Here is a 15,917-nt window from a genome sequence, read left to right on the forward strand (position 1 = left end):
TCAACATCATGAAGTATCTCTTTCCACCTTTTGTCAACACGCCATTCATCTCACGAAGATCAGAATGTATAAGCTCTAGTGGCGCCAAGTCTCTTGCGTCTGCAGCCTTATGGGACTTGCGAGGTGATGACCCACAAGTATAGGGGATCTATCGTAGTCCTTTCAAGAATTAAGAGTGTCGAACCCAACGAGGAGCAGAAGAAAATGATAAGCAGTTTTCAGTAAGGTATTCTCTGCAAGCACTGAAATTATCGGTAACAAATAGTTTTATGATAAAGTAATTTGTAACGGGTAACAAGTAATAAAAGTAAATACGGTGTAACAAGACGGCCCAATCCTTTTTGTAGCAAAGGACAAGCCTGGGCAAACTCTTATATAAAGGAAAGCGCTCCCGAGGACACATGGAAATTATCGTCAAGCTACTTTTCATCACGCCCATATGAGTCGCGTTCGGTACTTTGATAATTTGATATGTGGGTGGACCGGTGCTTGGGTACTGCCCTTACTTGGACAAGCATCCCACTTATGATTAACCCCTCTTGCAAGCATCCGCAACTACAAAAAAAGTATTAAGGTAAAGCTAACCATAGCATGAAACATATGGATCCAAATCAGCCCCTTATGAAGCAACGCATAAACTAGGGTTTAAGCTTCTGTCACTCTAGCAACCCATCATCTACTTATTACTTCCCAATGCCTTCCCCTAGGCCCAAACAATGGTGAAGTGTCATGTAGTCGACATTCACATGACATCACTAGAGGAGAGACAATATACATCTCATCAAAATATCGAACGAATACCAAATTCACATGACTACTTATAGCAAGACTTCTCCCATGTCCTCAGGAACAAACGTAACTACTCACAAAGAATATTCATGTTCATAATCAGAGGGGTATTAATATGCATAAAGGATCTGAACATATGATCTTCCACCAAATAAACCAACTAGGATCAACTATAAGGAGTAATCAACACTACTAGCAACCCACAGGTACCAATCTGAGGTTTTGAGACAAAGATTGGATACAAGAGATGAACTAGGGTTTGAGATGAGATGGTGCTGGTGAAGATGTTGATGGAGATTGACCCCCTCCCGATGAGAGGGTCGATGGTGATGATGATGGTGATGATTTCCCCTTCCCGAAGGAAAGTTTTCCTGGCAGAACAGCTCCGCTGGAGCCCTAGATTGGTTCCGCCAAGGTTCCGCCTCATGGCGGTGAAGTTTCATCCCGAGAGCTTGCTTATGATTTTTTCCAGGGCAAAAGACTTCATATAGCCAAAGATGGGCAGCAGAGGCCTGCCAGGGGGGCCACGAGACAGGGGGCGCGCCCAGGGGGATAGGGCGTGCCCCCACCCTCGTGGATGGTGGGTGGCTCCCCTTTGGTGCTTCCTTCGCCCAATATATTTTATATATTCTAAAAATGACTCCCATGGAGTTTCAGGACTTTTGGAGTGATAACCCACAAGTATATGGGATCAATTGTAGCTTCTTTTGATAAGTAAGAGTGTCAAACCCAACGAGGAGCTAAAGGTAGAACAAATATTCCCTCAAGTTCTATCGACCACCGATACAACTCTACGCACGCTTAACGTTCGCTTTACCTAGAATAAGTATGAAACTAGAAGTACTTTGTAGGTGTTTTTGGATAGGTTTGCAAGATAATAAAGAACACGTAAATAAAAAGTAGGGGCTATTTAGATAAAGAAACAATAAAGTTAGTATAGCGAGTGTGGAAAAGTGGTGGTAGGAGTTGTGAAATTGTCCCTAAGCAATTGACTACTTTACTAGACCGATAGCAAGTTTTATGTGCGAGAGGTCACTGCTAGCATGTCATCCCTGACTTGGAATTCTATGCACTTATAAACTATTAGCAAGCATCCATAATTACTAACGTTCATTAAGGTAAACCCAACCATAGCATTAAGATACATTGGCCCCCCTTCAATCCCGTATGCATCAATTTCTATGCTAGGCTCAAGTTTCTGTCACCCTTGCCCTCCAATACATAGTCCTATCAACATACAACTAACCCTATGGTGTGATCCACGCGCGCGCTCGTGTGATGGGTACCAAAGAACAGCAACATAACCACAAGAAAATTAAATCAATCATAGCAATTCATCAACCACCGATAGAACAACGAAAATCTGCTCAGACATCATAGGATGGCAACACATCATTGGATAATAATATGAAGTATAAAGCACCATGTTCAAGTAGAGGGTACAACGGGTTGCGGGAGAGTGGACCGCTGTAGATAGAGGGGGGAAGGTGATGGAGATGTTGGTGAAGATGGCGGAGCTGTTGGTGTAGATTGCGGTGATGATGATGGCCCCCGGCGGCGTTCCGGCGCCATCGGAAGAGAGGGGGAGAGAGCCCCCTCTTTCTTCTTCTTCCTTGACCTTCTCCCTAGATGGGAGAATGGTTTCCCCTCTGGTCCATGGCCTCCATGGAGGCGGAGGGGCGAGAGCCCCTCTCTCTGTTTCTGCGCTATCAGATTCTGCCCTTTCACCGTTTCTTATATTTCCGAAGATCCGTAACACTGATTGGGCTGAAATTTTAACGGGATCTCTATCCGGATATTAGCTTTCTTGCGGCAAAAGAAGGGCATCAACCGCCTTACGGGGTGGCCACGAGGGCCCAGGGCGCGCCCTGCCTCGTGGCCCCCTCTGGCATCATCTCGCGTTGTTTTTTCTTCCCAAAAATCACATATATTCCAAAAAAATCTCCATTAGTTTTTATCCCATTTGGACTCCGTTTGATATGGATTTACTGCGAAACAAAAAACATGCAACAAATAGGAACTGGTACTGGGCACTGAATTAATATGTTAGTCCCAAAAATAGTATAAAAAGTTGCCAAAAATATATGAAAGTTGTAGAATATTGGCATGGAATAATCAAAAATTATAGATACGATAGAGACGTATCATGGAGTTGTGCAGAAAAGGTCTCTAATATTTGCTCATTTTCCAGCCCAGAATTCCAGCTGTCGGCATTCTCCCTCTTCGTGTAAACCTTGTAAAATAAGAGAGAATATGCATAAGTATTGTGACATAATGTGTAATAACAGCCCATAATGCAATAAATATCAATATTTTATGAATTTATGAACACATTTTGAAAATCGAGATATATTCTAAATCGGTGAAAATTTTCAAATCCACAAGCGCTCGTCCGACCCAAGAGACGCCTGATGGGAGCGTTGTCGTTGCCTAGTTGGGCCAAGGCATAAGCGTTCTTTTTTCTATTTTTTTTCATTTTTCTTGTCTTTTTCGTTAATTCACTTTTCTCCTTTTTGAACTTTATTATTCTTTTTGAAACATGTCCAGAAATTTGAAATACTTGTTGGAATACCAAAATAACAATTTATTAAATGCTTGTAAGAAACATTTACTGTTTAAATTATGATTTTAAATACATTTTCCTGCAAACCCGATGAAAAAAGGTGAATAAATGTCCAGGCGTGTTGTAACTTGAATACGATGTCGGAAATCTTTCAAACCTGACATGGATGCCTCCAATGGTCATGCCCACCAGCTTGCAAAAGTTAGAGTCATTTCAAGGATGTCCAAAAGTAGACCATGTTGAGCGGAGGGGGTTCAGGTAGGATAGAAAGTTCCATTTGTATGCACGTTGTTTCTTGACATCCTTGAAATGGCTCAAAAAAATTCCATGACTTTGTATGACTAATTCAAGATATCATGCCAAGTTTTTTGGGTTTTTGACAAATTTTGCATTTTCTGGTGTTTTTCCGTTGAAAAGAGGCTGATGAATGCCAGGACATGTCGTAACTTGCATATAGGCTGTGTCAAAAATTGTGAAACTTGACATGAATGCCTACAATGGGCATGCCCACCAACTTGCAAAAGTTGGAGTCATTTCAAGAATGTCCAAAAATGGACCATATTGAACGGAGGGTGTTCGGATAGGCTAGAATGTTCCGTCTGGGAGCACGTTGTTTCTCGGCATCCTTGAAATGGCTCAAGAAAATTTCTATGGCATTGATAACCAATTCAAGACACCATGTCAAGTTGTTGGGTTTTTGACAATTTTTGTATTTTTTGGAGTTTTCCCGGTGACAAAAAGCCGATAAATGATCGGACGTGTCGCAACTTACATACGGTGTTGGAAATCATTCAAAACTGACATGTATGCATACAATGGGCATGCCCACTTGCTAAAAAAAGTCGGGGTCATTTTAAGGATGTCCAAATAAACCATGATGAACGGAGGGTGTTCGGGTGCGAGAAGGCTCCGTCCGGGAGCACGTTGTTTCTCGACATCCTTGAAATGCCCCCATTTTTTTCCATGGCCTTGTATGATGAATTTAAGGCACCAACCATGTTTTTGGGGTTTTTAATAAGTTTTGCATTCTGGAGTTTTCCCGGTGAAAAAGGCGGATAAATGGCCGGACGTGTCGCAAATTACATACGATGTTGGAAAATCATTTAAACCTGGCATGGATTCCTACCATGGGCATGCCCAGCTTCCTACAAAAGTTGGTTCATTTCAAGGATGTCCAAAACTAGACCATATTCAACAGAGGGTGTTCGGGTAGACGAGAAGGGTCCGTCTGACAGCATGTTGTTTCTTGACATCTTTGAAATGGCCCAAAATTTTTCCATGGCCTTGGATGACCAATTCAAGGCATCACGCCAAGTTGTTTGAGTTTTCAATAAGTTTTGCATTTTCTGGAGTTTTCTCGATGAAAAAAGGCTGATAAATGGCTGGACATGTCGTAACCTTACCCGATTGGAAATCATTCAAACCTAGCATGAATTCCTACCATGGGCATGTCCATCTTCCTGTAAAAGTTGGGTTCATTTTAATGATGTCCAAAACTAGACCATGTTCAACAGAGTGTTTGGGTAGGCGTGATTCCTACCAATGGCCCTAATTTTTGAGCATCCACGAAATGATCCCAACTTTCGCAGGCAGGTGGGCATGCCCATCGTAGGCATCCATGTCAAGTTTAAACGATTTCTAAATGTATGCAAGTTGCGACACATCCGGCCATCAACCAACCTTTTTTGATTGAGAAAAACTCCAAAAAATGCAAAATTAGACGAAAACCAAAACAACTTGCATGGTGCCTTGAATTGTCCATACAAGCCAATGAATAAAAAGTGGGGCCATTTGACGGATGTCGACAAACAACGTACTCTCAAACGTAGCCTTCAGGCCTCTGACCGAACACCCTCTGTTAAACATGGGTTATTTTTGGACATTTTTGAAATGACCCCAACTTTTGCAAGCAAGTGAGCATACACATGGTAGGCATCCATGTTAGGTTTGAACGAGTTTCAACACCGTATGCAAGTTGCGGTATGTCCGACCATTTATTGGTCTTTTTGATCGAGAAAACTCCAAAAACTGGAAAAGTAGTGAAAAACGTAAGCAACTTGGCATGGCGACTTGACTTGGTCATATAAGACCATGGAAAAAATTGAGGCTATTTAATGGATGTTAGAAAAAAAGTGCTCTCGAACGGAGCCTTTTGGCCTATTTAGGCACCCTACATTGAACATGGTGTTTTTTTAACATTCTTGAAATGACCTTAACTTTTGCCATCAGGTTGGCATGTAGATGATGGGCATCCATGTCAAGTTTGAATGACTTTCGACACTATATGCATGTTGTTACATGATCGGTCCTTTATCGACCTTTTTTCATCGAGAAAACTCCAGAAATTACCAAACTTGTTGGAACCCAAATAATTTGGCATGGGGTCTTGAATTGGTCATATAAGGCAAAAACAAATTGTTTGCAAATTTAAAAAAAAATGTTTGGGGAGTTCAAATAATGTTCACGCTGTTCAGAATTTAAAAAATGTTCTTTTTTTCAAAATAAATAAATAAATCTACACAGATACCAAAAATGTTGGCGGAAATTAAAGGTTTCACATTTTTGTTCGTATTTTTCTATGGTGGCAAGAATTGCTCTGAAGCTCTTAAAAATACGCACAGATGAAAATGCTTCTGTTGAGCAATATGCTTCCGCCACACTACAAAGTACATGCTTTCATCGGTCAAAAGGAATGTTTTCATGGCACGAAAGCTGTTTTTGCCATGACATAAAATTTGTCTAAAGAAGTGTAGTAGATTTTTTTGAGGGCAAAAGTGTAGTAGATATTATTTGATGTGTATGCGTCTATCTTTGAAAGGTTACTCTCACTAGTTAGCTAGTAGCTTGTTTTCTCAGGTCCTACTTCACGGGATCTCGGATCACATAGGTTGAGTTACCTTCATGGCAACTTAAGTGGGTCTCATACCCACCTCCCTCAGTTTTTCTCAATTTTATTTTTTACAAATCCTGAAAATGTATACCCTAATTCAGATATTTCAGTTTTATGCCTCTATCGTCCACGTGTGGACAGAAGAGGAACCCTTCGTTCTTTCGTAGGCCGGATCACCTCATCCAACGCGTGGTCGAAGATACCCTCCCCGGTCGCCTGTGGGCCGAAGAGCGGTCTTTGCTAGGCAGTGGGCCAAAGAGATGACCTTCAGCTGCATCGAGACCGAAGAAGCGGTCTTTGTTCAACACATGAACAAAGAAATTGGGATATGTCACGACCGTCTTCTTCCCCCCGACGCTTGCTCATTTCTCTATCTCTCTCTTTCCTTCGCGGTTTTTTGCTGGATTCGCCTCCATTTCGCGACTCAAGATTCTTGCTGCGAGCATCAATTGGTTTCACTCAAGTATGATGTTGTAGGTAGTGTTGGAGGATGCCTTTCAGGCTGGTTCCATTTTAGGTTGAATTTGCTGATTTGAGTTAAACCGTGTTTGTATTCGTCCGGTCAATCACTTATTAGACTGCTGGCGAGCTCCTTCATGACTACGTTTGCTGTGGTTTCATTCAACAAAATGGGTGGATTTCAGAAAGAAAGAAAGAAAGAAAGAAAGAAAGAAAAGGAGCTACGAGGCTGCCATGTGGACCCAAAATGAGGTGGCAGCCCACAAAACAATCTCACTCGCCAAACTGCTGGTAGTTCTCCTCTCTGTTCCCGACTTCCCTCCCTCCCTTCGCCCCACCTCCCCTCCCAGATCCGATCCGCCCCGCCGGTCGCCGGCCGGAGCACCGCCATGGCGCTCAGCCTCCGCAAGAAGCAGCTCGGTAAGCTCCAAAGCGTCCCGCGGCGCTCCCCCCAGTCCCATCACCGCTGGCAGCTGTCCCCTGATTGACAACTGTGTTGCGTGTCTGATCCAGATTTGATCACGCGGATGCTCCACCTGAACCAGCAGCAGCCGTCGCCGGACGGCGGCGGCGGCGGGGAGGGCGACGAGGAGGCGTACAAGATCCTGGTGATGGACGGGCCCTGCATCTCGCTCCTCTCGCCGGTGCTCCGCGTCGGCGACCTCCGCAAGCACGGCGTCACCCTCCACCTCAACATCGACAAGGCGCGCCAGCAGGTCGCCGACGCGCCCGCGGTCTACCTCGTCCGCCCCACGCCCGCCAACGCCGACCGCATCGCCGCCGACGCCGCCGCGGGGCTCTACGCCTCCTTCCACGTCAACTTCTCCACCTCCGTCCCGCGGCCCGTCCTCGACCGCCTCGCCGCCGCCACCGCCGCGTCCCGCTCCGCGCACCGCGTCGCCCGCGTCGCCGACCAGTACCTCGACTTCGTCTGCCTCGAGGACGGCCTCTTCTCCCTCGCCCAGCCGCGCGCCTACGTCGCCCTCAACGACCCGGCCGCCGCCGATTCCGACATCACCTCACTCGTCGAGGCAGTCGCGCTCGGCCTCTTCTGCGTCGTCGCCACGCTCGGCGCCGTGCCCATCATCAGGTGCGCCCGCGGCGGGCCGGCCGAGATGGTGGCCGCCGCGCTGGACGCCCGCCTTCGAGATCACCTCCTAGCCAAGCCAAACCTGTTCACGGAGGCTGCATCCAGTGCCGCCTCGTCGTTCCAGCGCCCGGTCCTCTGCCTGTTTGACAGGAATTTCGAGCTGTCGGTGGGGATACAGCACGATTGGAGCTACCGCCCGTTGGTCCACGACGTGCTGAGCTTCAAGCTCAACAAGCTGAAGTTGCCGACAGAGAAGTATGATCTCGATGACTCTGACCCATTTTGGGTGGCAAACAGCTGGTCGCCGTTTCCGAAAGTGGCCGAGGAGATAGAAGCGCAGCTCGCCAAGTACAAGCAGGATGTGGACGAGGTGAACCAGCGCACCGGTGGCGGTAGGGATGGGGTTGAGTTTGATGGAACAGATCTCATTGGCAACACCAAGCACCTCATGAATGCGGTGAACTCGCTCCCGGAGCTGACCGAACGGAAGAAGATGATCGATAAACACACGAATATTGCAACTGCGCTGCTTGGGCACATCAAGGAGAGGTCTCTGGATGGATACTATGAGTGTGAGAATGACATGCTCGTGAATGGTACTGTGGATCGGAACATGCTGCTGAGTCTACTCAGAGGGAAGGGCACCAAGGAGGACAAGCTCCGTCTGGCCGTTACCTACCTGCTATCATTTGAGGCACCACTGGCATCTGAACTTGAGCAGGTTGAGGCTGCGCTGCGGGAGTCAGAAGTAGACATGTCTGCGTTCCAGTATGTGAAGAGGATAAAGTCGTTGAACACTCAATTTGCTGCTGCATCAAGCACGGCAAGCAGGAGCAACATTGTTGACTGGGCAGAGAAGCTTTACGGACAGTCCATTAGTGCCGTGACAGCAGGCGTGAAGAATCTCTTGTCGGATGGGAGGCAGCTGGCTCTTACTAGGACTGTCGAAGCCCTCATGGAAGGGAAACCAAACCCAGAGGTGGACAACTACCTACTGTTCGATCCACGGGCCCCTAGATCAGGAACTGGTGGGCAGTTTAGAGGACCCTTCAGAGAAGCCATTGTTTTCATGATTGGTGGTGGAAATTACATCGAGTATAGGAGCTTAGTTGAGCTAGGGCAGCGCTCACAGCCTTCAAAGCATGTCATATATGGAGCAACGGAGATTCTCAATGGGGTGGAATTTATTCAGCAGCTCGCAGAACTGGGACAGAAAGCGGGATTAGGTGGTGGCGGCAGCAGCAACCTACCACCGCAGTAAATACGCTCTTACCAGATGTTTTGATGCTAAGGTGGGATTGTTGAAGCTTCACAGGTTGCAGTAAATAGTCTCTTGCCGACACTTGATGCTACTAAGGAGTGATCCAGGCTGCATAGACTAATGTGTAATGGTATCAAATTTCCCTGTTGTCGGGTTTATGGCGCTGCTTTGAATGAATTATCAATACAAAGATTTCTTGCCAGAGTTCAACTGTTCCAGAAGTCCAATATGTTGAAATGTCCATGTATGCTCGTTTCTTTTTGTTTCTTTTTTTTCTTTTGGCCCCTTTTGAGAAATGTTAGTGGAATCTTGTTTGAACACCCCTACAATCAATTCATGGAATCTTAGAACACCTTTTCTGATTTTTTTTTGAGAAATTGAGTTTGTTAGTGTTTCTTATGAATATCAGTCAAATGTTCCTTCTGAGACAATATGCATGGTTCACCACTCTGGGGATTTCTGTGTGCCTGTGGCAATAATAATAACATATAGGCCTTCAGTGCTAACCAAGCAGAAGCGCATATTACTGAAAGCATGCAGCAATGAATTAGTTGCACCTGAATAGAAAGGCATTAACAGCTGTATGTTTCAGGTGAGTTGTGATGTGTGCAGCACAATATATCTTGTTCTGTGGAGTCAAGGGAGCATGCAATGCCACATTTTGTGAGGATGCATATTTGCTGCATATTTTTAGCTTTGTTTCCAGAACTCTATTACGCTGATTTGACATATATTTCAGGAGAAAATGCTAGAAAGACCATATTATTTTGTGCACAACCTCTGGAATTCAATTCATGGTAGTAAATGAGGGACTATGAGAAATCCTCACTACGGGGATATCTAACTGAAGCACTACATAGTGCCCGTTCGGAGCCCCTCCGCTCCACAACTCTGCCACGGAGCGGAGCGGGCTGCAGTTCAAATTTCCAGAGCGGTGGAATAGGTGCTCCTGCTCCGCCAGGCTGCAGTTCAAATTTCCAGAGCGGTGGAATAGGTGCTCCTGCTCCGCCAGATTCGTGGAGCTGGTGGATTACCAAACAGGCCCATAATATACGGGCTGTTTCAGTTGTAATTGTGACTGCAAATTGTATGGAAACACATGAATTAGTTATGTTCTCTGAATGACAATATTACTGAAAGAGCATGATCCTTCCTAGTGCTGTTGGCTGATACACCATGCAAACTTCTTTTGGTTTTGATCGCGGATGGTTCTCATGTGGTTGCTGATACACCATATGCTGAAGTGGTGGAAGTCATGAAAATGTGCATGCCACTGTTACTACCGGCCTCTGGTGTCATTCACTTTGTCATGTCTGAGGGTCAGGCCATGCAGGTTCGTTTCTTCGCTTCCCCCTTGGTTGTATGTTAACAGCGCTAAATGTACATTCTGGCTAGAGCAATTTATGCTTGTATTGTAATATGCGTGCATCTTTCAAATATGAGTTGAAATGGCTGTCTTTGTGCAGGCGAGTGGCCTGATAGCAAGGTGGGATCTTGTTGACCCATCTACAGTAGGTTTCTGTTCTTTCAATAAGCATTTTCTGGTTCTAATCGTAGGGTACTAGTGCACATATTACAGATTGATGGTCCATGGTTAGCAGAAAAAAATTTAGGCACCCACAGAAGCTGACTCACGCAGGTTATTTAAAAATGAACTTTTATGGCTTAAACGTTTGAAATCCCCACTGTGTGAAATCATACATTTGCGCTGCTGCAAAATGCATTACATTGATTGTGTGTTTTTTCTATGTTATCTTTCCTCTTTGGTCCTTCTAAAATATATGACCTTTTATGCCTGACCTCAGTCAGAGCTGAGAGAAACGAGCCCTAGATGCAATACTCTGTTATTTAGGCAGCACTTTTCTTTTCTTCCTTGGAGAACTATAAATGGTAAATGCGGTGCACAAATATCTGCTGGCAGATTACTTCATATTCTTGGGGCATTGTTAACTGTTGCTTGTGGACTCGTTCTGGATGTACCAATGTCCACAATAATTGTCATCTACAAGACTACAAGTGCCCTGTGATGCTTTTCAAATGGTGGAAACGACTGATCAAGGATTTGATTGGGAGAGAAGTACTGAAGTAGTACTTTTTTAAAGTGTGCCATTTGTAGGTCTTGCTATTCTTCTCTGGCCATTTGCGGTACTAGGGGTCTGTCCTTGCATGCATCCATACTCTACAGCATTCCTTTAGGCACGTATGGTGCAGTTGTTGCTTACCAGGTATGGCAGATTGTACTTCCACCACAAATTATCATCTAGTGACAACTATTAGGCGATATATCTTTTTTCTTGTCGAAGTCACAAAGCTTGCTCGTGTTGATTTATCAGGAATCCTCTGTAGTCACCAGACTCTTACTATGATGTCTCATCTGTGTCCATCCTTGATGAGTACACGAATGATGTATGTGCTTGGCATGGCATCGGGATCTTGCTTTGCAAGGTATAACCATAAACAATATCGCATGCCTTTGGATCAGATCCTAGATAACTTAGGGTTTCTGGTTCTGATGTTTGAACTCTCTTAGGTTGAAATGTCGGGAAAAATGAAAGTTGTTCACCTAAGCCGGGCTAATTCGACAAGGAGAAGTAAAAAGGCAAAAAAACCTCTAGCACGTGTTACATCATTTAAGAACGACATGGATGAGTTCAACCAATTCACTGTTATCTTTTCTTCATTGATAACCTAGAATGCTTTCATATTCTTGTGGCAAATTTCACTTTTGTGCAGTCCAGCAGGAACAACAAATACAAATGTTGAGAATAGGTTATTCGGTTTTCGTAATGTCACCGTGCACTGCTATCTGTTCCTTGATAATATTTGATCTAACAGTTTGTCTAATTCACATCTAGATGTTTTTTAAGGATGTCACATCTAAGCTCCCACAAATATATAATGCAACAACAAGAAACAAAAAAAAACTAGGATAAAATAATAGACCATAAACAGAGTGGATATCAGCTTAGATGTGACATAAGTATGTCACATCTAAATGTGTCCTAGACAAACCCTTGATCTAATGAAATCTGGCGGAATAAATGTTGAGCTTGCTCGCCGCAGTCGGGTCGTCACTGGTCAGATCCCGGCGTGCGTGCCCCGCTGCCAGGCAGGCACTGCCTACACCTGACGCCTGCTCCTGGGTGTAGGCTGGCTGTCCTGTCCAGGTGCTTCTGGTCTTGTTCGTATTTGGAAAATCTATTACTGTATTTGCGTCAAAATTAGCCCAGAAGCTGGCACGTCGCGCGCGGTACTGCCGACACGAATAGATGGGCAGGCAGGCTTCTCCATAACGACCATTAATAGTTGCTCCTGTAGTGACCAAATAAGTTTTAGGCCTCCTTTGGTTTGGTTTAGAGGAATTTTATAGGAATTCTAAAGGATAGGATTCTTATAGGATTTTTTTCTTTAGAGCCTTTTGGTTCATAGGAATGGATTCCTATTCCTACATAGGATTGATTCATATCCTCCACATTTCATAGGAAAATAAAAATGAGCCTAGACTCAATGGAAAAATTCCTTTGGTGTCAACCAAATGACATCTTGTTTCCTATTCCTACTCATAGGATTTGAGATACATGTCATCTCATTTCCTATAAGATTCCTATTCCTATGATAATCCTATCCTATGAACCAAAAGAGGCCTTAGCTGCTCTTATAACAAAGGAATCCATATTTACAATAAAAATTTGACCAGATTTTTTTATGTGCGATTTGAATAGACATACATTTTCACAAATAAATTGTTCAAGGTGAATTATTGCCACCCCCTGTGTCCGCTCCATTTTGGTCCGGCCCATTTCGGAATTCCTTCTCCGCCGCCGATCTTGGGAAGGTTCTAGAACACCTTCCCCGAGCCTTTTTTCCCTTTGTTTATTCTTTATTCTTTATTATTTTCCATTTACATTTTTTCCTTTTTCGTTTTTCCTCTATTGTTCTGTTTTTTCCTTTTCTCTCCCTTTTTTTCTTTTTACTTTTTTTGCGGCCATCTTTCAAACTTTTGAACATAGTTTCTCGAATCTTGAACTATTTTTCAAAGTAATGAACATTTTTTGAACTCGTGAGAATTTTTTAAATTCACGAACATTTGTTAAAATCATGAACATTTTTTAATTGACATTTTTTTACAAACGTGCAAACATTTTTGGAAAAAAGTGATCATCTTTTTGAAACCCGTGATAATTTTAATTTTAATCGATGAACATATTTTTGGTAATTGGGGGATTTTTTTTGTTAAATTCACGAACAATTCTTTTGTTTAGATGAACATTTTTTTGAAATGCATAAACATTTTTCGAATACGTGATTTTGTTTTTATCAGCAAACATTTTTTTGAATCGATGAACTTGTTTTGTAAATTATGAACATTTTTCATTTTTCCCTATTTCTTTACAAAATTCATGATTGTTCTTGAATTTGCGAACATTTGTTCAATTTCATAAAATTTCCAAAATACAAGTTTTTTTACAAAAATCATGAACATTTTTTGATTTCCCAAAGTTTTTTTTCAAAATCATGAATATTTTTTGAATATGTGTACACTTTTGTAAGATCGTGAACATTTTATGATTTCTTTATATTTTTTTTCCAAACACACACTTTTTAAAATTTTGTAACCTTTTGTAATCCCAAAATATGTACTAGAATACAAATATACACTGAAAAGAAAAAAGAATGAAAAAATTTGACTTTCAAAATGGGGCCCGGAAAATGGGCAGGCCCAAACGGGTGCGCTGGGGGACTGAATGGTGCATGTTGCATTTCCTTCCAGTGCGCAGCGCGTCGAATAGGGGGAGCTCCTTTTTTTTCGAGGGGTAATAGGGGGAGCTTCTATTCAGCGCTTTAAGTGCTAGCCCAGCAATCTGCTGAAAAACAAACGCGATGGAAAAGTTTCAATTTATTTCGAGTGAAGTGGGACTCGAACAACAGAAGCCAAAGTCCACCGCACCGCGCACTAACCACTAAACCAGGCTCAACTTTCTTGCCTACAGAGAGTAAAGAGATATCGTTAACCCTTCCTTTAGTGCAACAGTAGCATATAGTAGTATTCTATACCCACTATAAATTGAATAAAGAAAAATATAAATTTGAAAAACAATTCACAAAACCAATGAATTGAAAATAATATTTTTTTTGAAAAATGATCATACCAATTGGAAAAAGTTTGAGATAATGGAAATTTTTTGTGAATTCGAAAATAAGTTCATGATCTAAAAAAAGTTCATGAATTTAAAAAAATCATGAAATTATATAAAGTTCATCAATTTGAAAACTAGTTCGAAATAGTTGATTGATTTGATAAAACGTTCATCAATTTGGACTTAAAAATAACGAATTTGGAAATAGGTCACGGGGTATTGAAAAAAGTTCATCAATTTTGAATTAAAAAATCATGCATTCGAAAATAGTTCACCGGCTTTTGAAATAAAGTTCACAGATTTTTTTAAAAAAATCACTAATTTTGATAAAATAGTTCATGGTTTTGAAAAAAAGTTCATCAATTTGAAGAAAAGTTCATCAAATTTGAAAAAAGTTCATAGGATTTTAGAAAATTTTCACTGAATTCGAAAAAAGTGCATTGATTTTGAAATAAATTTCACCGATATTGATTTGTTTTCTCAAATTTGAAAAATGTTCATCGAAATTGAAAAAGTTCAGGCATTGCGAAAAAGTTCATCAATTCTGAATTTTTTTACAAATTTGAAAAAGAGGCCATGGATTTTTGAAAAGAAATAGCAAAAGTCGCATTTGCAAAATAAACAAAAAATAAACAGAGAAAAGTAAGTAAAAGAAAAAATCCATAGGCATTGCGATCTATAGAAAGAATGAAAGGCAAAAAAGATGTAAATCGACACATGCGGGTTGTTGTCCGAGTGGTTGCTGCGTTATTCTTTTTGATGCTTCTGGTTCTAACCTGTCACAACACATTCATTTTTTTCCCAGTTTTAACTGGAAAAGAGAAAATCAAAAGGGCCTACCCAAGCGCAGAAGGGGGTGTGCGCTTCAGGCATCCGCTTGCAAAATGACGCCTGAAACGTCAAATAGGGATTGCCTCAAATAGGAGCTCGACATGTTTGACGGGCGTCATAATAATGACTAACCATTGGTGGGCCACGGTCCATAAAATATACGCTAGCTAGTGTGGATCTTTATGCCATCGGGTGATGGAGATATAGGGCTCATCTATGCAGGAGAAGCTAGTTGACATGGTCAGGTCCAATGAGCCGTTGGTCATCAAGACATTGGAGGCAAAAAAGAGTTGGCCGAGAAGAAGGCTCAAGAGAAGCAAGAGAAGTGACAACTACTCAAAGAGGAGACTAACCACAAGGCCGACATTAAGGAGAGAATTGCCAAGGCCGCGGAGGACAAAGCCATGGCCAAGCTCCTTCCAGAGGAGAACAAGATCATGATGATATGAACCGAAATGAGATGGACGATGTCAGCAAAGAATGGCATGACATGGCAAGGTTGGAGATCTTAGAGAGGAGGAGGCTAGCCGGAAGAGGCCATGCGGTGCCAAGGTTCGGTGGTTCGGCAAGTTGTGGCAATGGTGGCGGTGAAGATATCATCTTGTGATGATGATGATGATGAAGTGATGCTGGATGCTATGTCTTTTGGGTTGTCTTTTGGATTGTGGTTCAAAAACTATGTTGCAAGGCCGCCAAAACTATGTGGTGGTGGTAAGATTATGTTTATTTGTTGAAAATCACGGCCAATTCATTTGTGTGCATTTATGGTTTGAGGGCCGAAATCGGAAGCGTGCGAACAGAGCCCGCAAACCCGAGCGGTAAAAGAGAATGTCCCTGGATTGTTCCGCTGTAGCCAATTTTGGCCCTTATAACGCGATTTTCTCAACCCTTATCCC

At 42.8% G+C, this 15,917-nt stretch overlaps 1 protein-coding gene across 1 annotated transcript; it reads left to right on the forward strand.

Annotated features, from left to right (window-relative positions):
• Positions 1-6,962: 6,962 nt before the first annotated feature.
• LOC123102163 (SEC1 family transport protein SLY1) lies at positions 6,963-9,483 on the forward strand. Its single transcript, XM_044523463.1, has 2 exons — positions 6,963-7,121; positions 7,215-9,483. The coding sequence occupies exons 1-2, from the start codon at positions 7,091-7,093 to the stop codon at positions 9,050-9,052; spliced, it is 1,869 nt and encodes a 622-aa protein (XP_044379398.1). The 5' UTR covers positions 6,963-7,090; the 3' UTR covers positions 9,053-9,483.
• The last annotated feature ends 6,434 nt before the right edge of the window (positions 9,484-15,917 follow it).

Source organism: Triticum aestivum, chromosome 5A (genome assembly GCF_018294505.1).
Source record: "Triticum aestivum cultivar Chinese Spring chromosome 5A, IWGSC CS RefSeq v2.1, whole genome shotgun sequence".
In the NCBI taxonomy this organism is placed as follows: domain Eukaryota; kingdom Viridiplantae; phylum Streptophyta; class Magnoliopsida; order Poales; family Poaceae; genus Triticum; species Triticum aestivum.

Excerpts from the sequence above, each read along its gene's own strand:
- LOC123102163 (XM_044523463.1), top strand. The coding sequence starts at position 7,091 with ATGGCGCTCAGCCTCCGCAAGAAGCAGCTCG. Across the intron at positions 7,122-7,214 it reads CCTCCGCAAGAAGCAGCTCG|ATTTGATCACGCGGATGCTC; the intron begins GTAAGCTCCAAA and ends TGTCTGATCCAG.